This window comes from Salvelinus namaycush, chromosome 29 (assembly GCF_016432855.1).
Source record: "Salvelinus namaycush isolate Seneca chromosome 29, SaNama_1.0, whole genome shotgun sequence".
NCBI lineage: Eukaryota > Metazoa > Chordata > Actinopteri > Salmoniformes > Salmonidae > Salvelinus > Salvelinus namaycush.
In genome coordinates this window covers 19,906,844-19,929,692 of record NC_052335.1, presented here as the reverse complement: position 1 = coordinate 19,929,692, position 22,849 = coordinate 19,906,844, and the positions used below count along the sequence as shown (strand labels likewise).

Sequence of the window (22,849 nt, the reverse complement as noted above, 5' to 3'; positions counted from 1 at the left end):
TCCATTAACAATCACCCATATTAGCAAATTTATTTAATTTGAAACTTCACATTTCTCTAGTAGGGCCCTATAGGTTATTTATTGTAATAAAAGATATCAGCAAAATGTCCACGATAAGTGGTCGGTTTGGTCTGTGTCGATAATTTTCGGTTTATCATCCCAGTTCTGTGCTAGACAGACATATGAATACTGTATTGTTCTGCACAGGAAGAGCGGAATGAACACATTTGGCGCACACATGGTTCAGACATCTGCAGGCATGCACTGGGCACGTTGACTCATATCGTTAATGTCAGGGTGTGTTTATTAGGATTTTTCCCTTCATGCATCATTACCATTAGGCTCTATGCTGGCATGGTCCAGTACACAGAGCCTCCTTATTAAATACTAGGATTAAAGGCCTCAGAAGTTCAATACCTGCTTCTTAAACAGTCCACAGCATCAGATACATTCCCTATGCTTTTACCTTTATACTTTTCCTCTCTCTTTAAAGGAGTGAGCCTCATATAAATCTGTCTTGTTTGCATTGCAGGAGATAGTAGCATGGTGCTAAATATTTCACATCACTGATCCCGCTGCATAGGCAATGCAGGAACTTTGATTTACTGCCTGGTGGAGTAAATTAAATCATTTCTCAAGGCCTCCCGAGTCTGGCTTGTCCAATAAAAAGATGCATTGTCCAAGCAAGTCCTCCAAAAAACAAATTCAGCTGGGGGAAGGAACTAAACAACTTTTCAGGAGAAAATAGACTATGCTACACAGGAGGCAAGGCGGCGGTGCATCCCTGGTATGAGAATATGCTCTGACTGAGGCATGAGATGAGGCATGCAAATCCCTGGACTTTTTAAATACTACTGTAACGGTTTTCCTCCTCCTCTTCATCCGAAGAGGAGGAGTAGGGATTTGACCAAAACGCAGCGTTGTGATACGACATGAATTTTATTTAAACAAGACGAAAACTAAACAAACTTGAGAATTTACAAAATAACAAACCGACGTAGACAGACCTGAACATGGAACTTACATAAATGCACGAAGAACTCACGAACAGGAACGGACTACATCAAACGAACGAACAAACGAAACAGTCCCGTGTGGTGCACAGACACGGAAGACAATCACCCACAAACAAACAGTGTGAACAGCCAACCTATATATGGTTCTCAATCAGAGGAAAACGTAAAACACCTGTCCCTGATTGAGAACCATATAAGGCTAAATACAAACGACCTAAACATAGAAACACAAAACATAGAATGCCCACCCCAACTCACGCCCTGACCAACTAAACACATACAAAAATAACATAAAACAGGTCAGGAACGTGACAACTACCTTTTACCTTGTGATGGGTTTTCCTTTTAGTCCAGGATAACCAAGCAGAAATCCATTGATAGATGGAATATTGCCATCCAACAAATCATTCACTTAATACACCTTGGGGTTTGTGTGTGAATAGCAAGACTTCCCTCATAAGACAATTTTTTTTAATTTGAATGTTTAATACTTTCCCTCAAGTTATTGACTTACATCTTTGCAGTAACTAGAACCTGTTGCAAACCAAGTGAATGAATCTGTTATTACTATTACAAGGAGACCAGTGTCTGTACACAGAGGGCTGTAGTTCAGGTAAAATGGATACCTCCCAGTTCAGGTGTTTGTGAGTGTGACCCAACTCCCCACTGTTATGTTACAGCCCCACTATTGCATGATTGATGGCATTAAATTGCTTTTATCAGGATTTACAGGGCTCCCTTACCACAGGGTTCCACCGCCACTCTTTTAATAAATCATCGCAACACCTCCCCATTCCACTGCAAGGCTGCGTCTGGATACTGAAGATTGATGACCTGACTGGCACCGTGTGCCAAAATCAACTGCACCCGACACACTGATGGACGAACATATGTACATTTTTTCTTTGTAATGGAAAATGTCAATCTTGGTGGCTGGGGCCAGGAAACAGTTTTTCTCATTATTGGGAAATGCCACCTCATTTCCCATATACAAGCCCTTGATTAATTTCAAAAGGAGACAGACATGGGATACGTCAAGACTGTCGATTTTGTTTTTGTCTCTCTGAGCGGTGAACAATTACGGTTTGTAAAAATGGTCTAGCGGAACTTTGGCCTTTCACTCTGGAGAGGCTTGGCCCCGTGTTGGCACTGGCCAGTTAATTTAGTAAGGCTGTCGCTGCAGAGACAGAGACAGCACCGTAATGTCTGGGCCTCTATCAGGACTGAGAGAGGCGACAAGTGTTTTACATAGATAAATAATTAGAATTAGATACAACACCAGCTTGGCTGTCGAAAAGGGATAATCCAAACTAATGACTCTTAAATTGAATGTTGAGGCAGAACATACTCTCTCCAGCGGCTGGCTGAGCCACATACCTTTGGTCTTAATAGTATCAGATAGAATCTCCACACAAATTGCTCTGTGATGACAACATGATTTTTTCAATTTGAATACTGATTAATTTCCTATTGCTTTCTCTCCTCAGCGGGCGGCCATAGTCAAGCCAGCAAGTCAGATATTCTATGTTCTGTTGCTAAAATGTCTAATAAACCTCAAGGCCTGGTCTTGAGTATAATGGATCTAAAAGGTGTTGCTAATGTAAAAGCTATTGTAGCTGGAGGGATACATAACTCATCACTTAAGAGGTGGTGAATGAGTTTAAATGTACCATTGTATGTACATGTCTGAAATATCAGTGCCCATTGTTACAACCATGGAGGTGTCAGTGTTATTTCTACCCTAAAAGCAATACCCGTTAGCCAAAGACCAATGGATTTCAATTATCATACCTCTTAGTTATTGGCTGAAGTTTTATCCTCTGTATTAGTTTTAACACCATTATTGCATTTACTGAACCTATGTGGGCATAAGGAAATTCTGCTACATTCAGATAGGCAACAGCACCTATAATATCATTCAGTAGAATACTGTACATAGGAGACTGACCTTGGCTTCAACCTAATAACTTTATGTTACTCACTATAATCCTGGTTGACTAAATAATCTGTTCATTTCAGGGAGGACTGTCCCAGATGATCTAACCGTCTGATGACACTAGGTTTTACATTTACGTCATTATCCAGCATGACTTACATTAGAGTGCATACATTTTCATATTTGTTTGTACTGGTCCCCCATGGGAATCAAACCCTGGTGTTGCAAGTGCCAGGCTCTACCAACTGAGCCACACAGAAATCACGTAGACTCCACCAGGTGTGGACATAGTATGCTCCCAGGGATAGAGTCTATGAGCAAGCAACATAATACAAAGAGAACAATTATTTTCAAAAATTCAGGCTAAGAAATCCAGGTGTTTTGTGCATACACATGAAATATGCAATGTTTGACTGGAAATGGAACCATCCGTGGATGACAGAACTGATACAGACGATGACAGCTCTGTATTTGTAGGAAAACCGTTAATAGTTACTTAGCTGCCACACAAAGTCTAGTGGTCTTTCTAATTGTAACCTCCTCATTCATCATCCAAGCATGACTCCAACATGGCAGGACATCAGACAGAGTCTAGGATAGAAATACTTCTGGCCTTGGGTGGATACATGCACTTTTATTTCATTTCTGGTTTAATAAAACCTCTGTTTGCTAATCTACCGTGCCCAACTGCACAGCCAATGTACTTTTTCTATAGGTATTACACCCCAGATGAACTGTACCTCTCCGACTTCCCTGTCATTTCTCTCTCTTTCTGTCTCCCACCAGGTAACTAAACTCAGCAAAAAAAGAAACGTCCCTTTTTCAGGACCCTGTCTTTCAAAGATAATTCGTAAAAATCCAAATAACATCACAGATCTTCATTGTAAAGGGTTTAAACACTGTTTCCCATGCTTGTTCAATGAACCATAAACAATGAATGAACATGCACCTGTGGAACGGTCGTTAAGACACTAAGAGCTTACAGACGGTAGGCAATTAAGGTCACAGTTATGAAAACTTAGGACACTAAAGAGGCCTTTCTACTGACTCTGAAAAACACCAAAAGAAAGATGCCCAGGGTTCCTGCTCATCTGCGTGAACGTGCCTTGGGGATGCTGCAAGGAGGCATGAGGACTGCAGATGTTGCCAGGGCAATAAATTGCAATGTCTGTACTGTGAGACGCCTAAGACTGTGCTATAAGGAGACAGGACGGACAGCTGATCGTCCTCTCGGTGGTAGACCACGTGTAACAACACCTGCACAGGATCGGTACATCCAAACATCACACCTGCGGGACAGGTACAGGATGGCAACAACAACTGCCTGAGTTACACCAGGAACGCACAATCCCTCCATCAGTGCTCAGACTGTCCGCAATAGACTGAGAGAGGCTGGACTGAGGGCTTGTAGGCCTGTTGTAAGGCAGGTCCTCATCAGACATCACAGGCAACAACGTCGCCTATGGGCACAAACCCACCGTCGCTGGACCAGACAGGACTGGCAAAAAGTGCTCTTTAGCTCGATGCAGATGTTGCCTGTAATCCATGGGTTCTGGTTGGGATATGTAAGTACATTCACTGTGGGGACGACGTCGTCGATGCACTCAATGCCATTGGATGAATCCCGGAACATATTCCAGTCTGTGCTAGCAAAACAGTCCTGTAGCATAGCATCTGCATCATCTGACCACCTCCGTATTGAGCGAGTCACTGGTACTTCCTGCTTTAGTTTTTGCTTGTAAGCAGGAATCAGTAGGATAGAATTATGGTCAGATTTGCCAAATGGAGGGCGGGGGAGAGCTTTGTATGCATCTCTGTGTGTAGAGTAAAGGTGGTCTATAGTTTTTTCCCCTCTGGTTGCACATGTGACATGCTGGTAAAAATTTTGTATTTTAAGTTTGCCTGCATTGAAGTCCCCGGCCACTAGGAGCACCGCTTCTGGATGAGCATTTTCTTGTTTGCCTATGGCCTTATAGAGTTGGTTGAGTGCCGTCTTAGTGCCAGCATTGGTCTGTGGTGGTAAATAGACGGCTACGAATAATATAGATGAGAACTCTCTTCGTAGATAGTGTGGTCTACAGCTTATCATAAGGTACTCTACCTCAGGCGAGCAATACCTCGAGACTTCTTTAATATTAGACATCGCGCACCAGCTGTTATTGACAAAAAGACACACACCCCCCACCCCTCGTCTTACCAGACGTAGCATCTCTGTTCTGCCGAGCAATGGAAAATCCCGCCAGCTCTATATTATCCATGTCGTTGTTCAGCCATGACTCAGTGAAACATAAGATATTACAGTTCTTAATGTCCCGTTGGTAGGATAATCGTAATCGTAGGTCATCAATTTTATTTTACAATGATTGCATGTTAGCAAGTAGAATTGATGGCAGTGGGAGTTTACTCGCTCGCCTACGGATTCTCAGAAGGCAGCCTGATCTGAGCCCTCTTTTCCTCCGTCTTTTCTTCACGTAAATGATGGAGATTTTGGCCTGTTCTCTGGAGAGCAGTATATTTCTCGTCCGACTCGTTAAAGGAAAAAGCTTCTTCCAGTTGGTGGTGAGCAATCGCTGTTCTGATGTCAAGAAGTTATTTTCGGTCATAAGAGACGGTAGCAGCAACATTATGTACAAAATAAGTTTAAAAAAGAAGTTACAAACAATGTAAAAAACAAACAAAATAGCACAATTGGTCAGGAGCATGTAAAACATCAGCCATTCTCTTCGGCGACATTTTACTATTTTCTCAGGTTTATGAGAAAATATTTCAAGGTATAGTCTTTATGTCAGGGGAGTCTGTTAAATAGTTGAGTCAATGTGATTCTGGAGAGGGGTGTGTGTAATAGGTAAAGGCTCCCTTACTGACTGAGCCCCTTCATAATGTCCTGTGAGAGAGCGACATGGAACAATGACTCTACAAAATAGGTGAATGCTCATGTGATTCAGTGGGAACAAATCAGGGTATACATAATTTGCGGAGACTGAATCAACCTAACCAGATACATGGATAAGGTCAGTCAGTGTTTTGGCATTTTCGGTCCCTAAAGCATTATACTACTCCTAGTTTGAAAAGTGAGTAGGAGTTTGGTATAAAACAGAGTTATACATGTCCACGATTTACATCAAGAAAAATGCAACAGATGCAACAGTCCTGCTATAGTCAATAAATAAATGGACACAGTATGCAGTTTTAATTCCTCTTCTTCATTCATCATGTAAATGGTGCTTGTCTCCTTAGCAATTATCCCCCCTATTTTCATCTCACTTTAGTTTGAGTCCAGTCACATGGGAGGCCCATGCTCTCTCAGATGTTATTGGACTGGATGATGTTTGCTAAGAGATAGGTGACTAAGGAACATGTGTCACGCCCTAACCTTAGAGATCATTTTAATTCTCTATTTGGTTAGGTCAGGGTGTGACTAGGGTGGGCAATCTATGTTTTCTATTTCTTTGTTGGCCTGGTATGGTTCCCACTCAGAGGCAGCTGTCTATCGTTGTCTCTGATTGGGGATCATATTTAGGCAGCCTTTTACCACCTGTTGTTTGTGGGATCTTGTTTTTGTGTAGTGCCTGTGAACACTGCATTTACTTCACGTTTCGTTTGTTCGGTATTGTTTTGGTACTGTGTTGTTTAGCCCTACTAACCGTAACGTTTTTTTCTTCTTATTTTTTTCCGGTGTTCATTGTATAAAGTAAGATGTACGCCTACCACGCTGCACCTTGGTCCACTCATTCCAACAACGAGCGTAACAGAAGATCCCCCCACAAACTGACCAAGCAGCGTGGCCAGGAGGAGCAGACATCCTGGACATGGGAGGATATCTTGGACTGTAAGGGATCCTGGACGTGGGAGGAGATCCGTGCCGGAAAGGATCGCCTTCCATGGGAGCAGACGGAGGCAGCGAGGGAGGAACAACAACGACACCGGGGTTCGCGACCACGGAAACCCGAGAGGCAGCCCCCCAATTTCTTTGGGGGGGGGGGAAACGGGGTGGTTGGCGGAGCCAGGGTTTGAACCAGAGCCAACTCCCCGTGCTTACCGTGGGGAACGTGTGACCGGTCAGGCACCATGTTTTGCGGTGATACGCACTGTGTCTCCAGTGCGCATCCACAGCCCGGTGCGTTCTGTGCCAGCTCCCCGCACTTGCCGTGCGAAAGTGGGCATCTGTCCAGGACGGGTGGAGACCAGGCCTCAGTGCGCCTGGTCTCCAGTGCGCCTCCTCGGTCCAGGATATCCTATGCCGGCTCCACGCGCTGTATCTCCGGTGCGCCTTCACAGCCCAGTGCGTTCTGTGCCAGCTCCCTGCACTTGCCGTGCGAAAGTGGACATCTGTCCAGGACGGGTGGTGCCGGCTCAGCGCGCCTGGTCTCCAGTGCGCATCCTCGGTCGAGGATATCCTGCGCCAGCTCTACGCGCTGTATCTCCGGTGCGCCTTCACAGCCCAGTGCGTCCTGTGCCAGTTCCCGCACTTGCCGTGCGAAGGTGGTCCTTTGTCCAGGACGCGTTGTGCCAGCTCTACGCTCCAGGCCTCCAGTGCGCCTCCACGGCCCAGCATATCCTGTGCCGGCCATACGTACTGTGTCTCCAGTGCGCCTTCACAGCCCAGTGCGTCCTGTGCTAGCTCCCCGCACTTGCCGTGCGAGGGTGGTCATTTGTCCAGGACGCGTTGTGCCAGCTCTACGCTCCAGACCTCCAGTGCGCCTCCACGGTCCAGTATATCCTGTGCCAGCTCCATGCACCCGGCCTCCAGTGCATCTCCAGCCTGGTACGTTCTGTGCCAGCTCCACGCACGAAGCCTCCAGTGATGATCCATGGCCGGGAGCCTCCAGTGATGATCCATGGCCCGGAGCCTCCAGTGATGATCCATGGCCCGGAGCCTCCAGTGATGATCCATGGCTCGGAGTCTCTAGAGACGATCCAAGGTCCGGGGCCTCCAGCGACGGTTCCCAGTCCGGAGCCTCCAGCGGCAGTTCCCAGTCCGGAGCCTCCGGCGACGGTTCCCAGTCCGGAGCCTCCGGCGACGGTTCCCAGTCCGGAGCCTCCGGCGACGGTTCCCAGTCCGGAGCCTCCGGCGACGGTTCCCAGTCCGGAGCCTCGAGCGGGGGTTCCCAGTCCGGAGCCTCTGGCGACGATCCACGGTCCGGAGTCCCCGGCAACGATCTACGGTCCGGAGTCCCCAGCGACGATCTACGGTCCGGAGTCCCCGGCGACGATCTACGGTCCGGAGTCCCCGGCGACGATCTACGGTCCGGAGTCCCCGGCGATGATCCACGGTTCGATTCCTCCGGCGATGATTCACGGTCTGGAGCTTCTGGCGACGATCCTCACACCAGAGGCGCCACCGAAGTTGGCGGAGCCCCGAGTGGAGCGGGGTCTGCTTCCCACACCGGAGCCGCCACCGAGGGTAGATGCCCACCTGGACCCTCCCCTATAGGTTCAGGTTTGCGGCCGGAGTCCGCACCTTTGGGGGGGTACTGTCAAGCCCTGACCTTAGAGATCCTTTTAATTCTCTATTTGGTTAGGTCAGGGTGTGACTAGGGTGGGCAATCTATGTTTTATATTTCTTTGTTGGCCTGGTATGGTTCCCAATCAGAGGCAGCTGTCTATTATTGTCTCTGATTGGGGATCATATTTAGGCAGCCTTTTCCCACCTGTTATTTGTGGGATCTTGTTTTTGTGTAGTGCCTGTGAACACTGCATGTAGCTTCACGTTTCGTTTGTTCGGTATTGTTTTGGTACTGTGCTGTTTAGCCCTACTAAACTTTACGTTTCGTTTGTATTTTTTTTTTTTCCGGTGTTCATTGTATAAAGTAAGATGTACGCCTACCACGCTGCACCTTGGTCCACTCATTCCAACAACGAGCGTAACAACATGATGACAGAGCTGTACACCATATAGAACAGGCTGAAACAGAATGGAAGGAACATCAGAACATCAAACAGCCTGATATGAACCCAGTTGGAATCTTCAAGACGTGATGAAGTTCTAATTCCACAGCCTCCATCCCTCATCACTCATTTAGATTACAGGATGGCCCTCCTGTTTAATTTGCCCTCTGAGGTCCAGAGAGCTCCTCTGTTGACCTTTCGCCTGGTAAATTGTAACAGTTTCTTTCTCTCTCAAGTGGGGGTAAACACAGGAGAGCTAATTATAGGACCACTCTGAGAATGTCGGACACTGCAGAGCAGAAAATGTCAGAGGGCATCTCATGCACTCGTCTTTGACACAAGGCACAAGACCAGCGGCAGCCAGCTAGGGCCCCTGCAGGGAGGCAGGAAACACATGAAACATGTTAGATCTACAGATGCGGAAAATTGGCAAGATAGTCTGGGGTGAGAGATGGTAGCAGAGATTTTGCTGGAATTTAGCGATGTGTAAAAGAAAAATCCCAGCCGGGGTCCCTGGAGTGAGTGTGCTGGAATATTCTCCACCACTTGCATTTCAACAGAGCGATAAAAGTATGCACTCAGTGTCTGTGACTCAATTCCACTTCATAGGTTCAGGTAGTGCAACAGAATTTCCTCATCCCACAGCATGAAAGGCAGACATGCTAATGCTGGAATGGCTGTCTTTTCCCATTACATTTGGAGTAAATCACAGTACACCCTATCACTCTCTGGTATTTATTTTTCATGGTGTGAAGCAATTACTTGTCTATTTTAGATGTAATTAATAGTTTTGATCTTGGAATGCTTTTGATGTCTTTGACAGTTGTCTATATTGCATTTTAAGCCTTGAGATATTTCAAACAAAACATTCAGCTATAGTTTCCATCTGCTCAGCATTTTTAACCATATGCTAAATGACAGTGTTGCGTTTGTGAATGGAAGTCATCCAGAAAAAGTGAAAACAGACCGCCCTGACAGATGCCCCAAATACTTCAAAGGTGATAATGGGAATCAGAGGAGGCTGGTGGGAGGGGCTATAGGAGGACCGGCTCATTGTAATGAATGGAATGGAATAAATGGAAAAGTCAAACGTGATTTCCATGCATTTGATCCCGTTCCATTTATTTACAATGAGCCTGTCTTCCTATTCATGGTTTGCACGTTTCGTCACAATATTGTTTTGAACGTTCGTTTTAGGACTGATGTCCAGCTGAGCATTCTACTCAATGCAGTCTTAATAGGTGTTGATAAAGATCTCGTCTGAAGTGCATTACTGTGGCTTGGAAATACGATGACATTTCAAAAGGAGACAAATAGTTAGTAGGACAAGCTTTTGTAATTGTAATGTCGCCAGATTGACTTTAGTTGCAGTATAACTTTAGCTAGCTATACTATGATAGAGGGGAGAGTACCGACATTTTTGCTAGATTAATGTTAGCATTGCTAGCTATTTCTGACAAACTGTGCTAGCTCATGGCAACAATGCCATCTTTCTAAAATAAACTTGAAGACATCATAATGATACCAATGATCTTTTCTACTAATTATGTGTCTACTTTAGCAATGTCATCGTATTTCCAGGCCACTCTAGTGTAGTTTTGATTAAACAGTCATTAGCCCACATTCAGAAAGACTGAGCATAGAAGCCCATTTTTGCTTGATCTGAAAATGTGGTCGGAGGCTCCATATCAAATCAAATCAAATCAAATTTTATTTGTCACATACACATGGTTAGCAGATGTTAATGCGAGTGTAGCGAAATACTTGTGCTTCTAGTTCCGACAATGCAGTAATAACCAACGAGTAATCTAACCTAACAATTCCACAACTACTACCTTATACACACAAGTGTAAAGGGATAAAGAATATGTACATAAAGATATATGAATGAGTGATGGTACAGAACGGCATAGGCAAGATGCAGTAGATGGTATAGAGTACAGTATATACATATACATATGAGATGAGTAATGTAGGGTATGTAAACATTATATTAAGTGGCATTGTTTAAAGTGGCTAGTGATATATTTTTACATAAATTTCCATCAATTCCCATTATTAAAGTGGCTGGAGTTGAGTCAGTATGTTGGCAGCAGCCACTAAATGTTAGTGGTGGCTGTTTAACAGTCTGATGGCCTTGAGATAGAAGCTGTTTTTCAGTCTCTCGGTCCCTGCTTTGATGCACCTGTACTGACCTCGCCTTCTGGATGATAGCGGGGTGAACAGGCAGTGGCTCGGGTGGTTGTTGTCCTTGATGGTCTTTATGGCCTTCCTGTGACATCGGGTGGTGTAGGTGTCCTGGAGGGCAGGTAGTTTGCCCCCGGTGATGCGTTGTGCAGACCTCACTACCCTCTGGAGAGCCTTACGGTTGTGGGCGGAGCAGTTGCCGTACCAGGCGGTGATACAGCCCGACAGGATGCTCTCGATTGTGGATCTGTAGAAGTTTGTGAGTGCTTTTGGTGACAAGCCAAATTTCTTCAGCCTCCTGAGGTTGAAGAGGCGCTTCTGCGCCTTCTTCACAACGCTGTCTGTATGGGTGGACCAATTCAGTTTGTCCGTGATGTGTACGCCGAGGAACTTAAAACTTACTACCCTCTCCACTACTGTCCCGTCGATGTGGATAGGGGGGTGCTCCCTCTGCTGTTTCCTGAAGTCCACAATCATCTCCTTTGTTTTGTTGATGTTGAGTGTGAGGTTATTTTCCTGACACCACACTCCGAGGGCCCTCACCTCCTCCCTGTAAGCCTACCACTGTAGTGTCGTCCGCAAACTTGATGATTGAGTTGGAGACGTGCATGGCCACGCAGTCGTGGGTGAACATGGAGTACAGGAGAGGGCTCAGAACGCACCCTTGTGGGGCCCCTGTATTGAGGATCAGCGGGGTGGAGATGTTGTTACCTACCCTCACCACCTGGGGGCGGCCCGTCAGGAAGTCCAGTACCCAGTTGCACAGGGCGGGGTCGAGACCCAGGGTCTCGAGCTTGATGACAAGTTTGGAGGGTACTATGGTGTTAAATGCTGAGCTGTAGTCGATGAACAGCATTCTCACATAGGTATTCCTCTTGTCCAGATGGGTTAGGGCAGTGTGCAGTGTGGTTGTGATTGCGTCATCTGTGGACCTATTGGGTCGGTAAGCAAATTGGAGTGGGTCTAGGGTGTCAGGTAGGGTGGAGGTGATATGGTCCTTGACTAGTCTCTCAAAGCACTTCATGATGACGGAAGTGAGTGCTATGGGGCGGTAGTCGTTTAGCTCAGTTACCTTAGCTTTCTTGGGAACAGGAACAATGGTGGCCCTCTTGAAGCATGTGGGAACAGCAGACTGGGATAAGGATTGATTGAATATGTCCGTAAACACACCAGCCAGCTGGTCTGCGCATGCTCTGAGGACGCGGCTGGGAATGCCGTCTGGGCCTGCAGCCTTGCGAGGGTTAACACGTTTAAATGTTTTACTCACCTCGGCTGCAGTGAAGGAGAGCCCGCAGGTTTTGGTAGCGGGCCGTGTCAGTGGCACTGTACTGTCCTCAAAGTGAGCAAAAAAGTTATTTAGTCTGTCTGGGAGCAAGACATCCTGGTCCGCGACTGGGCTGGTTTTCTTTTTGTAATCCGTGATTGACTGTAGACCCTGCCACATACCTCTTGTGTCTGAGCTGTTGAATTGCGACTCTACTTTGTCTCTATACTGGCACTTAGCTTGTTTGATTGCCTTGCGGAGGGAATAGCTACACTGTTTGTATTCGGTCATGTTTCCGGTCACCTTGCCCTGGTTAAAAGCAGTGGTTCTCGCTGAGACAATTGCGGAGCCTGTGGAGGCATACAGAGGCCAAATTGAACTCTGTACCGCATCGCTGTGCGCCTCCCAAATGTTGTAACAATGTGGAGGGCTCCATATAGCTCTACATTGACATGATTGGTTGACGGAACTGTAGGTGAGGGCGGGAGGTCCTGTATAAAAACAAACTCACTTCCTTGACAACAGCTCTACTCAACTCTGCATTGCGCCGCAAAGCACAAGAAGTATGAATGGCGATTTCTGCAGAGGCCGTATCACCATAAACGCTGCACGGCCAATGCAGACGTCGATTTGACCACGCAGCGCCATTTAACCATCAGTCGGACATCACGGCATCTGTAGAACGTTGATAACAATGGCAACGACGTGTGAGTGATGGAAGTGAAACCCATGAATAGCTCCTCCCACCAGCCTCCTCTGATGGGAATTCAAAATAGATTGTTATTTTTCATGCTCTTAATGGAAATGTTAGTGTGGTATCTGTGTGCTCTAACAAAATAAATGTCATGTTACCATTCAAAGCACTGACTGGAAACACCAGTCATACATGCAGCTATTAGTGTGGAGAGGTAATTCTGTGGTCTCTTTTTCATTTACCACAATCACACCTCACTAAGAGGCAAAAAAATTACAATCTGTAGATCATTTCACTCCCACTTCCTCCCCCTTGACACACTCACACACACACACATTTCAGGTTGTTTATTTCTTTTTTTGTATATAAGAATTCTATTTCCTTTACAAATCAAATTTTCATCAATTTAGCCCTGGGGGGAATAACAGGAAGGCTGCTACAAAGCCCATGGTCAGGTGCTCTGTAATGAATACTTGGTTTCATTTCAGTGAGACTGAGCGAGGAGGTAGGCAGGCTTCTGGTTGTCCTGACCTGAGCCGAATAGCTTAGCTCACCCAGTGACCAAGGACTGCATCTGAGTAGTCTGTGGCAGGCCGGAGGGGAGAAGGGAAATGTATGAATCTGTGTGTTTGTTTGTTGTACCCATTTTGTTGAGACTGAACCCTCAATACGTAACGGATAATCAACGAGGGGATATGCGTTGTATATACGGAAAATAAAGGAACAACGTGGAAGGTGTGTTCCGCAACGTGCTAGCAGAGTGGAACTAACCTTCCACAGAGTTGCATTATTTTCCAGAGAACGCATAGAGCCCCGAATTGATTATTCGTTTTATACCATGGCTATAATTGAACACATTGGCCGTTAGAAATGTTTTCATTTGCCAGGTAGAAATGTGTTCAACATCCACTGAAGAAGCTAGCAAGTTTACTATATACATTATATATGCAAAAGTATGTGGATACCCCTTCAAATTAGTGTATTCGGCTTTTTCAGCCACACCCGTTGCTAACAGTTGTATAAAATCGAGCACAAAGCCATGCAATCTCCATAGGAAAAACATTAGCAGTAGAATGGCCTTACTGAAGAGCTCAGTGACTTTCAACGTGGCACCGTCATAGGATGCCACCTTTCCAACAAGTCAGTTTGTCAAATTTCTGCCTTGCTAGAGCTTCCCCGGTCAACAGTCAGTGCTGTTATTGTGAAGTGGAAACATCTAGGAGCAACAACAGCTCAGCCGAGAAGTGGTAGGCCACACAAGCTCACAGAAAGCGAACGCCAAGTGCTGAAGCGCGTAGCGCATAAAAATAAACTGTCCTCGGTTGCAACACTCACTACCGAGTTCTAAATTGCCTCTGGAAGCAACGTCAGCACAAGAACTGTTCGTCACGAGCTTCATGAAATGGGTTTCCATGGCTGAGCAACCACACACAAGCCTAAGATCACCATGCTCAATGCCAAGTGTCGGCTGGAGTGGTGTAAAGCTCGCCGCCATTGGACTCCGGAGCAGTGGAAACGCTTTCCCTGGAGTGATGAATCACGCTTGACCATCTATCTGGCAGTTCGATGGATGAATCTGGGTTTGGCAGATGCCAGGAGAACGCTACCTGCCCCAATGCATAGTGCCAACTGTAAAGTTTGGTGTAGGAGAAATAATGGTCTTGGGCTGTTTTTCATGTTTTTGGGCTAGGCCCCTTAGTTCCAGTGAAGGGAAATCTTAAAGTTACAGCATACAATGACATTCTAGATGATTCTGTACTTCCAACTTTGTGGCAACAGTTTGGGGAAGGCCCTTTCCTGTTTCAGCTTGACAATGCCCTGTGCACAAAGCGAGGTCCACACAGAAATTTTGTTGAGATCGGTGTGGAAGAACGACTGGCCTGCAGTAAGCCCTAATCTCAACCCCATTGACACCTTTGGAATAAATTGGAACGCCGACTGCGAGCCAAGCCTAATCGCCCAACATCAGCGCCCGACCTCTCTAATGCTCATGGCTGAATGGAAACAAATCCTCGCAGCAATGTTCCAATGTTCTAGTGGAAAGCCTTGCCAGAAGAGTGGAGGCTGTTATAGCAGCAAAGGGGGGACCAACTCCATATTAATACCCATGATTTTGGAATGAGATGTTCGATGAGCAGGTGTTCACATACTTTTGGTCATGTAGTGTAGATACAGTAGTTGCCTCTGTAACCAAACAAACAGACTTGCTAGTTTAGTTAGTTTAACCAAACCATCAGTCCTAGCTTGCTATTTTATGAAAATCAAATTCAACAACGCTAATGTTTTCAATTCGACTTTTGCTTTCAAAAGCAGCTAAAACATAGAACATGTAAGAATTAACTATAGCCATTGAATTCTACCGTGCTGATATACCGTGCTTACAGGGAAATAATGCACGCTCTAGAATGCTCTTCAAGCCAATCAGAAATGAGTATTTAACAATGCCATGGTATAAAATACTTTCTAAACTGGGTGATTCAAGCCCTGAATGCTGATTTGCTGACAGCAGTGGTATACAGTATCAGACCGTATACCACAGGTATGACAAAAACATTTTTTACTGCTCTAATTACGTTGGTAACTAGTTTATAAAAGCAATAAGGCACCTCAAAGGTTTGTGGTATATGGCCAATATACCATGGCTAAGAGCTGTATCCAGGCACTCCGCATTGAGTTGTGTGTAAGAACAGCCCTTAGCCGTTGTTGTCACGTTCGTTGACGGAAGAATCAGACCAAGGTGCAGCGTGGTAAGCGTACATCATTTCATTTGATGAACACGAAAAAAACAATAAACTACAACCGAACGTGAAGCTACATGCAGTGCAGAAAGCAACTACACACAAACAAGATCCCACAAACTAAAGGTGGAAAAAAGGCTACCTAAGTATGATCCCCAATCAGAGACAACGATAGACAGCTGCCTCTGATTGGGAACCATACCTGGCCAACAAAGAAATAGAAAAACTAGAATGCCCACCCAAATCACACCTTGACCTAACCAAATAGAGTAATAAAAAGGCTGTCTAAGGTCAGGGCGTGACAGTTGTATATTGGCCATATACCACACCCAGTTGGGCCTTATTGCTTAATTAATCACAGACAATGCTTTCCATAAGCATCGGGATAGATAATTCAGTTTGTTTACAGGAGGAATCAGCTGAATATGAAACATACAATTCTAGTATTATAGCTTCATGGTATTGTATTGAGACTCAGGTTAAAGAAAACCCAGAGGCCAGATTCAACCTTATTTTCAAGTTTCAAGTTTTTTTTTTTTTACAATTTAGTACTGTAGTATAAATCTTATAGTTAAAGGCTGATTTTCACTGAAAATTGTGAGCCCCAGCAGGTAGATTTGATTCAGTGTCCCAGGGAACTGCTAGCCAGTAGAGGGCTTTATTATGCGATTAAGGGACCTGGTGATGGAAAATGGTAACTTTAAGTAATTCTCTCCTATGAATCACCATTTTGGCATGTCAGACCTTGGCTACACCCAGTTTACTCATATCAAGCCACAACAGAATATAAGGTGCATCGGAGGCAGCCATCCACATACCGTATCACCAGGAAGAATAGCTGACAAAACACTGCACCCTGGACAGAAATATCAGAGGAATAGACTTAAGACACAGCATAGGCCAGGCTCTGACAGGCTATCGCCACATCAGCACTCTCTCACTCGCTCTCTGTCATAATACGCTCCTGGTAAAGTCATTACGTGTAGGATCTCTCACAGATATGTACTCTCAAATCCACAAAGTGATGATGTTGACCACCCACTGGCGAGGAAAAAGCGCTTTGAGGTAATAGAAATTTCAGCCTCAGTCACAATCAACCTGAGGCAAATCTGTCTAGGCTTCGGTGGATGGTGGCGTTTCTTTTGGCTACGGGCGGAGCCGGTCTGCTGCAGCCTGTGAGCCTCCCACAGGGCTATACCAGAAAGTGGAATTAGGCTGGTGGCCTCCCCATCCCTGATGTCCATTACAGAACAGCAAACCTTGCAGTCCCCAATCTGACAAATGTAAAGAGACGGGCCATGATGAGCAATATTGTGGGACTCCAATAAGAAGAAACCGAGGTCTAATGGCTTTTTATAACACAATTACAGAAGAGGAGCCATATCCTATCTCCCCCTGCTACAGAATCAGCTTCAAACTTACCATAACTAATATCTGGGGAGGTGGAAGAAGTATTTTGTGCCCTACTTGCAATTATAACTCAATTTGGGCTGTGTGGATTACCATGGTCTTCTCCCCGTTTTCACAGCAATTTGGTGAGCCCCTCTCATAGTCTCCAGTGAGGGACAGAAAACAATCAATTTGACTCCATGACCATGAAATCTGTTTACGTTTCACAAAACAGTTTTAAGAAAATTGAATTATTATAATCTCAGCCGTTTTTCAGATATTATTTATGCAGTTTGCAGTGGTGGTGCACAAGCAGAGCACCATTTCAATCAGGATGAATATTGACAGTTTCAGAAATTATAATCAGCATGCAAGGAAAGATGGACAGTTTGGAAGGTTGAGGCTAGACAAATAGCCAGCCAGCCTATTGACAAATTGGTAGAAAAATTGATAGACAGGTAGATGGATTGATCACCAGCATTCTCTCCTTTCCCTAGTGTAGCTGTACTAGATGGCCAGAGTCATGACTGTGCTCTGTGTCTGACACCAGTGCTGCGGGAACACACAGACTCTCAGACTGTACTCAAAAACTATGCCACTCACCCCTATCTCCATGGCCTTTCCTCTCTCACCTCCTGGACGGTCTATGGATTTGTGTGTGTAAAACAGAGAGAAAAAGAGGAGAGCTTTATATGAAGAGAAAAAGAGAGCGAATGAGAAAAAGACAGCGGAACTGAGGAATACAGAAAGAAGAGACAGAGTCACAGAGAGACAGCGAGAGAAAGACAACACTTACTGTTATTTTCCAATATGCCAGTTAAGTGTTTACTTGACTCTGTGGCTGAGTCACAGTGACACAGGCACAGGCATATAACAACAGCAGTGGAGGCTGCTGAGGGGAGGATGGCTAATAATAAATGGCTGAAATGGAGTCAATGGAATGGTATCAAACACATGGTTTCCAGCCATTATTATGAGCCTGCCTCCCCTCAGCAGCCTCTACTGAACAGCTATGATGATACAATACTTTCTGGAGAAATGCTTCATGGCTCAGCTATCCTCAACGGGAGCTTGTACCATCACAGAGAGAAAAGCTTTTGTTTCACACAAGTCTCCAGTCACACAACTTGATAAAACCCCATCTGTGACAGTAATGGGGGCACTGGAGAGGGTTTCTCAGGGCCCATAAAGTGTGCCGAACACCTATGTGCCGACACACATCTAGGGCTCAGACTGCCCGTTATGAGGCGGGTGGGGGGGGGTGTCAGCTGCTGTCTGCTTGTACTCTCATTTGATGTGCAGAGATTTGGGACTTCATTTTTGATGTCTGGGTGCTCCGCTGTGGCATGCGCTGAGCAGATATGTCACAGAGGGCTTTGCTGCCACGCCGCCCTGAGATGGGCTGTCTTGATGTCTACAGTTATTGGCTTTTTCCTCCCCTCCTGACAACTCCTCGGCTCCAAGCCTGGTGGTATTTGAAGCTCCCTGACCTCACATACAGCCAGGCTGGAGATAACAGCTGTACATCAACTTTGGGGAGACCAGTGAAGGGTAGCTACACCTCTAAAGATAGCAGACACCTGACAGGAAATGTCACGCTACTTTACTCAACAAAGTAACAAACAAATTGTATACATGGTGTTGGACTGGCAAATCGTGCTAAAACAAGAACATCTGCACACCTTATACTATTTCAATATCAAGGCAGTAGAATGTGAATGTATATCACCTGAGTGTGCGTGACGCCAGTAATCCTGCACTAACACCTGAATTAGAAGTAAGCAGTCACATTTGTATTCATTGTGTATCAACTGCTTTGCAGGGCAGACAAGTTCAGAGATATTGAATAAGAGTGTGGAGTTGTAAATGCACCTGTGGAGTTGTAAATGCGCCTCTAATGCTGTTCTTGTATGTCGTGACGCACACTAAACCACCTCGACTGGAACTGTAATACATGGGAAATGGGAATCTAATAAACACTGTTGGAAAGCAGGCTGCATGATAGTTGAACCTGCTAAATGTGTCCCCTAAACACAGACATTACCCCTGCTCTTCCTCTGAAAATAAATAAAGGCTTGCTCTCCGTTGGGATCAATGTGGATCAATGGCAGACTCATTCTGTGTCCTCATTCCTATTCCCCCAGGCAGTACGGGTCGAATGACTTGGGAGTATGCATCAGCCTCCCTCCTACACCTCCTCTTCTCTCTCCTCTCGCTCTGCAACTCTCCGGCGTTACTTCTGAACAGAGCAGGCAAAGCGAGGAGATGCTTTAAAAAAGACAAGCAAATGTTCTTCCCCTCCCTACTGGGGGTGATAGAAATCAACAAATCTATTCATTAATATTCAGAATGGCCTCCACTCAGTGTAAAATAGCCTTGACTGCGTCCCATTTGAGAGAGAGGCCGTCTTTAGAGGCAGGTCCCTCAGATGCTGTATTGAATGAGTTCTGGGGGAGCACTGTCATTATCATACATCATTGTGAGAAGTGAGAGGGCAAGCGAGATATCCCCTCGGCGAAACTGAAACAAAAACTCTTGCCTGCCATTAGGCTCCTATTTAAATCACTGGTTGTTTGTGCTGGGCAGAGCACATGGTGTCTAGAGCACATGGTGTCCAGAGCACATGGTGTCTAGTGTGACACCTCATTTATGAAAATCCATCACACACACATAGAGATATTAGCTGCTTAGCATACCTGATACCCACTCACCCTAAGAAAGTAGTTGCAAAGGTAAGCTCATGTTCATGAACAACATTGACCCATGTACAGCGTAGCATTTATAAACCTTCTATTAATCCAGTAAAAGGCCTTGCGACTTTGACCATACCCGAGGTGTCTGATGCTCAGAGGTATTATTGTAGAACGGTAAGGAAGTAAACATGATTATTGGTTGGGAGAGGGAGACGGGGGATGTACAGGGAGCGCCATGCAGAGGCTGGTGTCCTCTCAGAACCATCTGAACAGTAGCGCGTACATTGGGTTGGCTCTCTGGAGGGACATGAAAGATGCTTCAGACCTGGAATAGAAATCAAAGACGCCTGTCTGTAGCATCACCACGCCTACCCCCATGGCTACACAGTACGAACACCTACTTACTAAATCCATCAGTGGATGCAGAAACCCACCTCTTGTTTATAGCCAGGCAGGGTCACAGTGAGTGGCATGTCTCCAGCATTTAGACAGACAGCCTGGAGGAGACATACAAGCAGATGTAGAGATTCAGGAGGGTGTCCTGAGGTGGTCTTTGATGGGAAAAGTTAATCAGGTTTTGCATATTTCACCAAGACAAAATAACATGGTAGTTAGTTATTCCCTCTCACCACATTGTCTACCACCATCATCTATGAAACAGAGAGAATTACAACAATAGGCGGTATAGATTTTAGCATCTTTTATAAGAGTTGTTTTTTGGCAATTTAAATCTTATAGGAGAATGAAGCAACCAAAAATAAAACAATTCCAAAATGAAAGTCCAATAAGCCCCAGAAATGAATAATGGAAAGCAACAGATACAATGTAAGAGATATAAACTTTATAGATCTCATGGAGGACAGACACAACGCACTGAGTTAATTTCTGTATAAGACACACTGCCACAGAAAAGATCTGAAACCAAACTGGAGTACACATTGCAGGAGTTTGTGACCTCACTTCCCGGTCTGCTCTGTCAGAGGAAGGAAGTGACAACGACAATCAGTCTGGAGTTGAAGCGTGTGAAAAGTTGCAATATTCCTCTTTTGACAACAATGACGACAACATCGACACAGTCCAACTCACTGACATGGAGAGAGCTGAACCAACCAGAGTTCTGAATCATCTTCAATAGCCAAGACCATCACCTCTGGAGAACGGTCCTGGTGTTGCATATTTCATAATAAATTACTCTGTAGAGATTTCGCGTATCGTTCGGACAATCTGACGGACTGAACAGGCTGGTTACAAAAAGGCAGTTCTTTTCACTTGCATCTGGGAGGGAGATTTGTCCCAAACCCACACCACTCAAGTCTTGTGTGTGTGTGTGTGTGTGTGTGTGTGTGTGTGTGTGTGTGTGTGTGTGTGTGGGGGGGGGGGGGGGGGGGGTTGGGTTCACAGCCTCTCAATGTCCCTGTACTTCTTCCTCAGGATGGAGACCTGGTCCTTGAACAGCACAGGGTCCAGTCTCATCTGGGAGTGCAGCAGAGGCATGAACCCAAACCAGCCGCTGAATGAGTTCATACAGGTCTGTCTCTGGGAAAAGTGGTCCGGGTCGGCCCACCGGGACGTCTTAGAACCCTGTGTACAGACAGAGGAAATATGTCAGTTCAGCACGCCAACCACAAGACTCACTGACTGCTTCAGTGTAAAAGCAGAAACATATATTGGGAGGAGGATGGTACATTAGAGCTGTGTTGCCTGAAGCAAACAATTTCCCCTCCAAAGATGGCCTGGAAATAATAGGTTGCTGCATGGAATTTATCCCAGGGCATTAAGAAAACAGCTCATATCTACTCTATACATACACACAAAACAAACTACATCTGAGAAAGGTTGTATTTTTCTGCCTTTTAACTCCCATTCAACTGATAAAGTGTTGGCCAAAATCTCCATAATCTCCAACAAACTTCCCATGTTCCCAACAAACTTTCCTGTGTGATCTTGTGCAGGGCAACAAATCTTACAGCCCTGACTGCAGTGGAAAAATTGTCCTGGAAAGGGAAAGGGCCTGAAGATACTAGGTATGGAAAGAGATGGGAGTAAATCCAGCACTGGTACGCTGCTGCCTACACAATTAAGACGATCATATGGCCAATAATGCCGAGTCATCGTGCTGCCTGAAGCTGGGCCATTAATCAGACCTGCCGTGGGCCGGCCCCGGCCCAGCCCACACACACACCGAAACGGGGAATCACAGAGGGAGACTGTCAGCATGCTGCAACCTCCTCCCTCCTCCTCCACCTCTCTCTGGATGCTCCTGAGTGAACCGATCTGCAATCCTGCAGTCCCTCCCTTCTCATGGCTGCAATTATAGGCCCATTTCAGACAACTTGAGATTGTGCCCTGTCCCAAGCACTGGATACCGGATATGAGCTTGTGGCTTCCATTGAAAGTAGCTGTTGGTGAATGATATACGCTGGGCAAACATGGTTTGACGGACAGTTTGACGGACGGCACCACACACACATACAGTTACCAAAGAAACATACTGTACCTGCTGCATCATGGTTTCCTTGTACTGCTTCTTCTGGGTGACTTTAATAGGTGGGAGCTTAGTGACAGCAGAAACCAGGAAGTTCATGAGGATGTCCTCACAGTTGGCCATCTGGTCCACCATGGTGAGAAGGCTGGTTGGCAAGTAGTGAGTGTACAGGTAGTGATAATACCTAGGAACACAGAGAGGAAGCGAGATGGATCCATGAATTTAATTTTTTTTTTAATGACAGGCTTTATGGAAACAGAAAATGTGTCGTAAACTTTCCAAATGTCGACAAAACGAAATACGTTAGACAAGGTGGGATCTTTTTGTGTTGGTAAAATAAACGATACAAGAAATGTCAGTGGAACCGCTTTTATGCGCAAATATCTATATAATAACCGCCATATTGAAGTAAACTTGGAGTCATGCGATAACATGTTGTGTGGTCCTCCCACTACGACTCGTCCAGAAAGCATGCAGTTTATCAGGCTACAGATTAAATAAGTTATGATGAACTTCACAAGGTTATGAGCTTGATGCTCCTTTCAATAAATATAGATG

The 22,849-nt window shown here is 45.5% G+C and overlaps 1 protein-coding gene across 1 annotated transcript in view; it reads right to left on the bottom strand.

Moving 5' to 3' along the window:
• Positions 1-21,201: 21,201 nt before the first annotated feature.
• The window catches only part of LOC120024563 (exostosin-1-like), a 347,488-nt gene continuing 345,840 nt past the window's right edge, over positions 21,202-22,849 (bottom strand). Inside the window, exons 10-11 of the mRNA XM_038968847.1 lie at positions 22,304-22,475; positions 21,202-21,387 (exon numbers count right to left, since the gene is read on the bottom strand). Coding sequence (XP_038824775.1) covers positions 21,202-21,387; positions 22,304-22,475 — 358 coding nt within the window. The remainder of the gene's footprint in view (positions 21,388-22,303; positions 22,476-22,849) is intronic.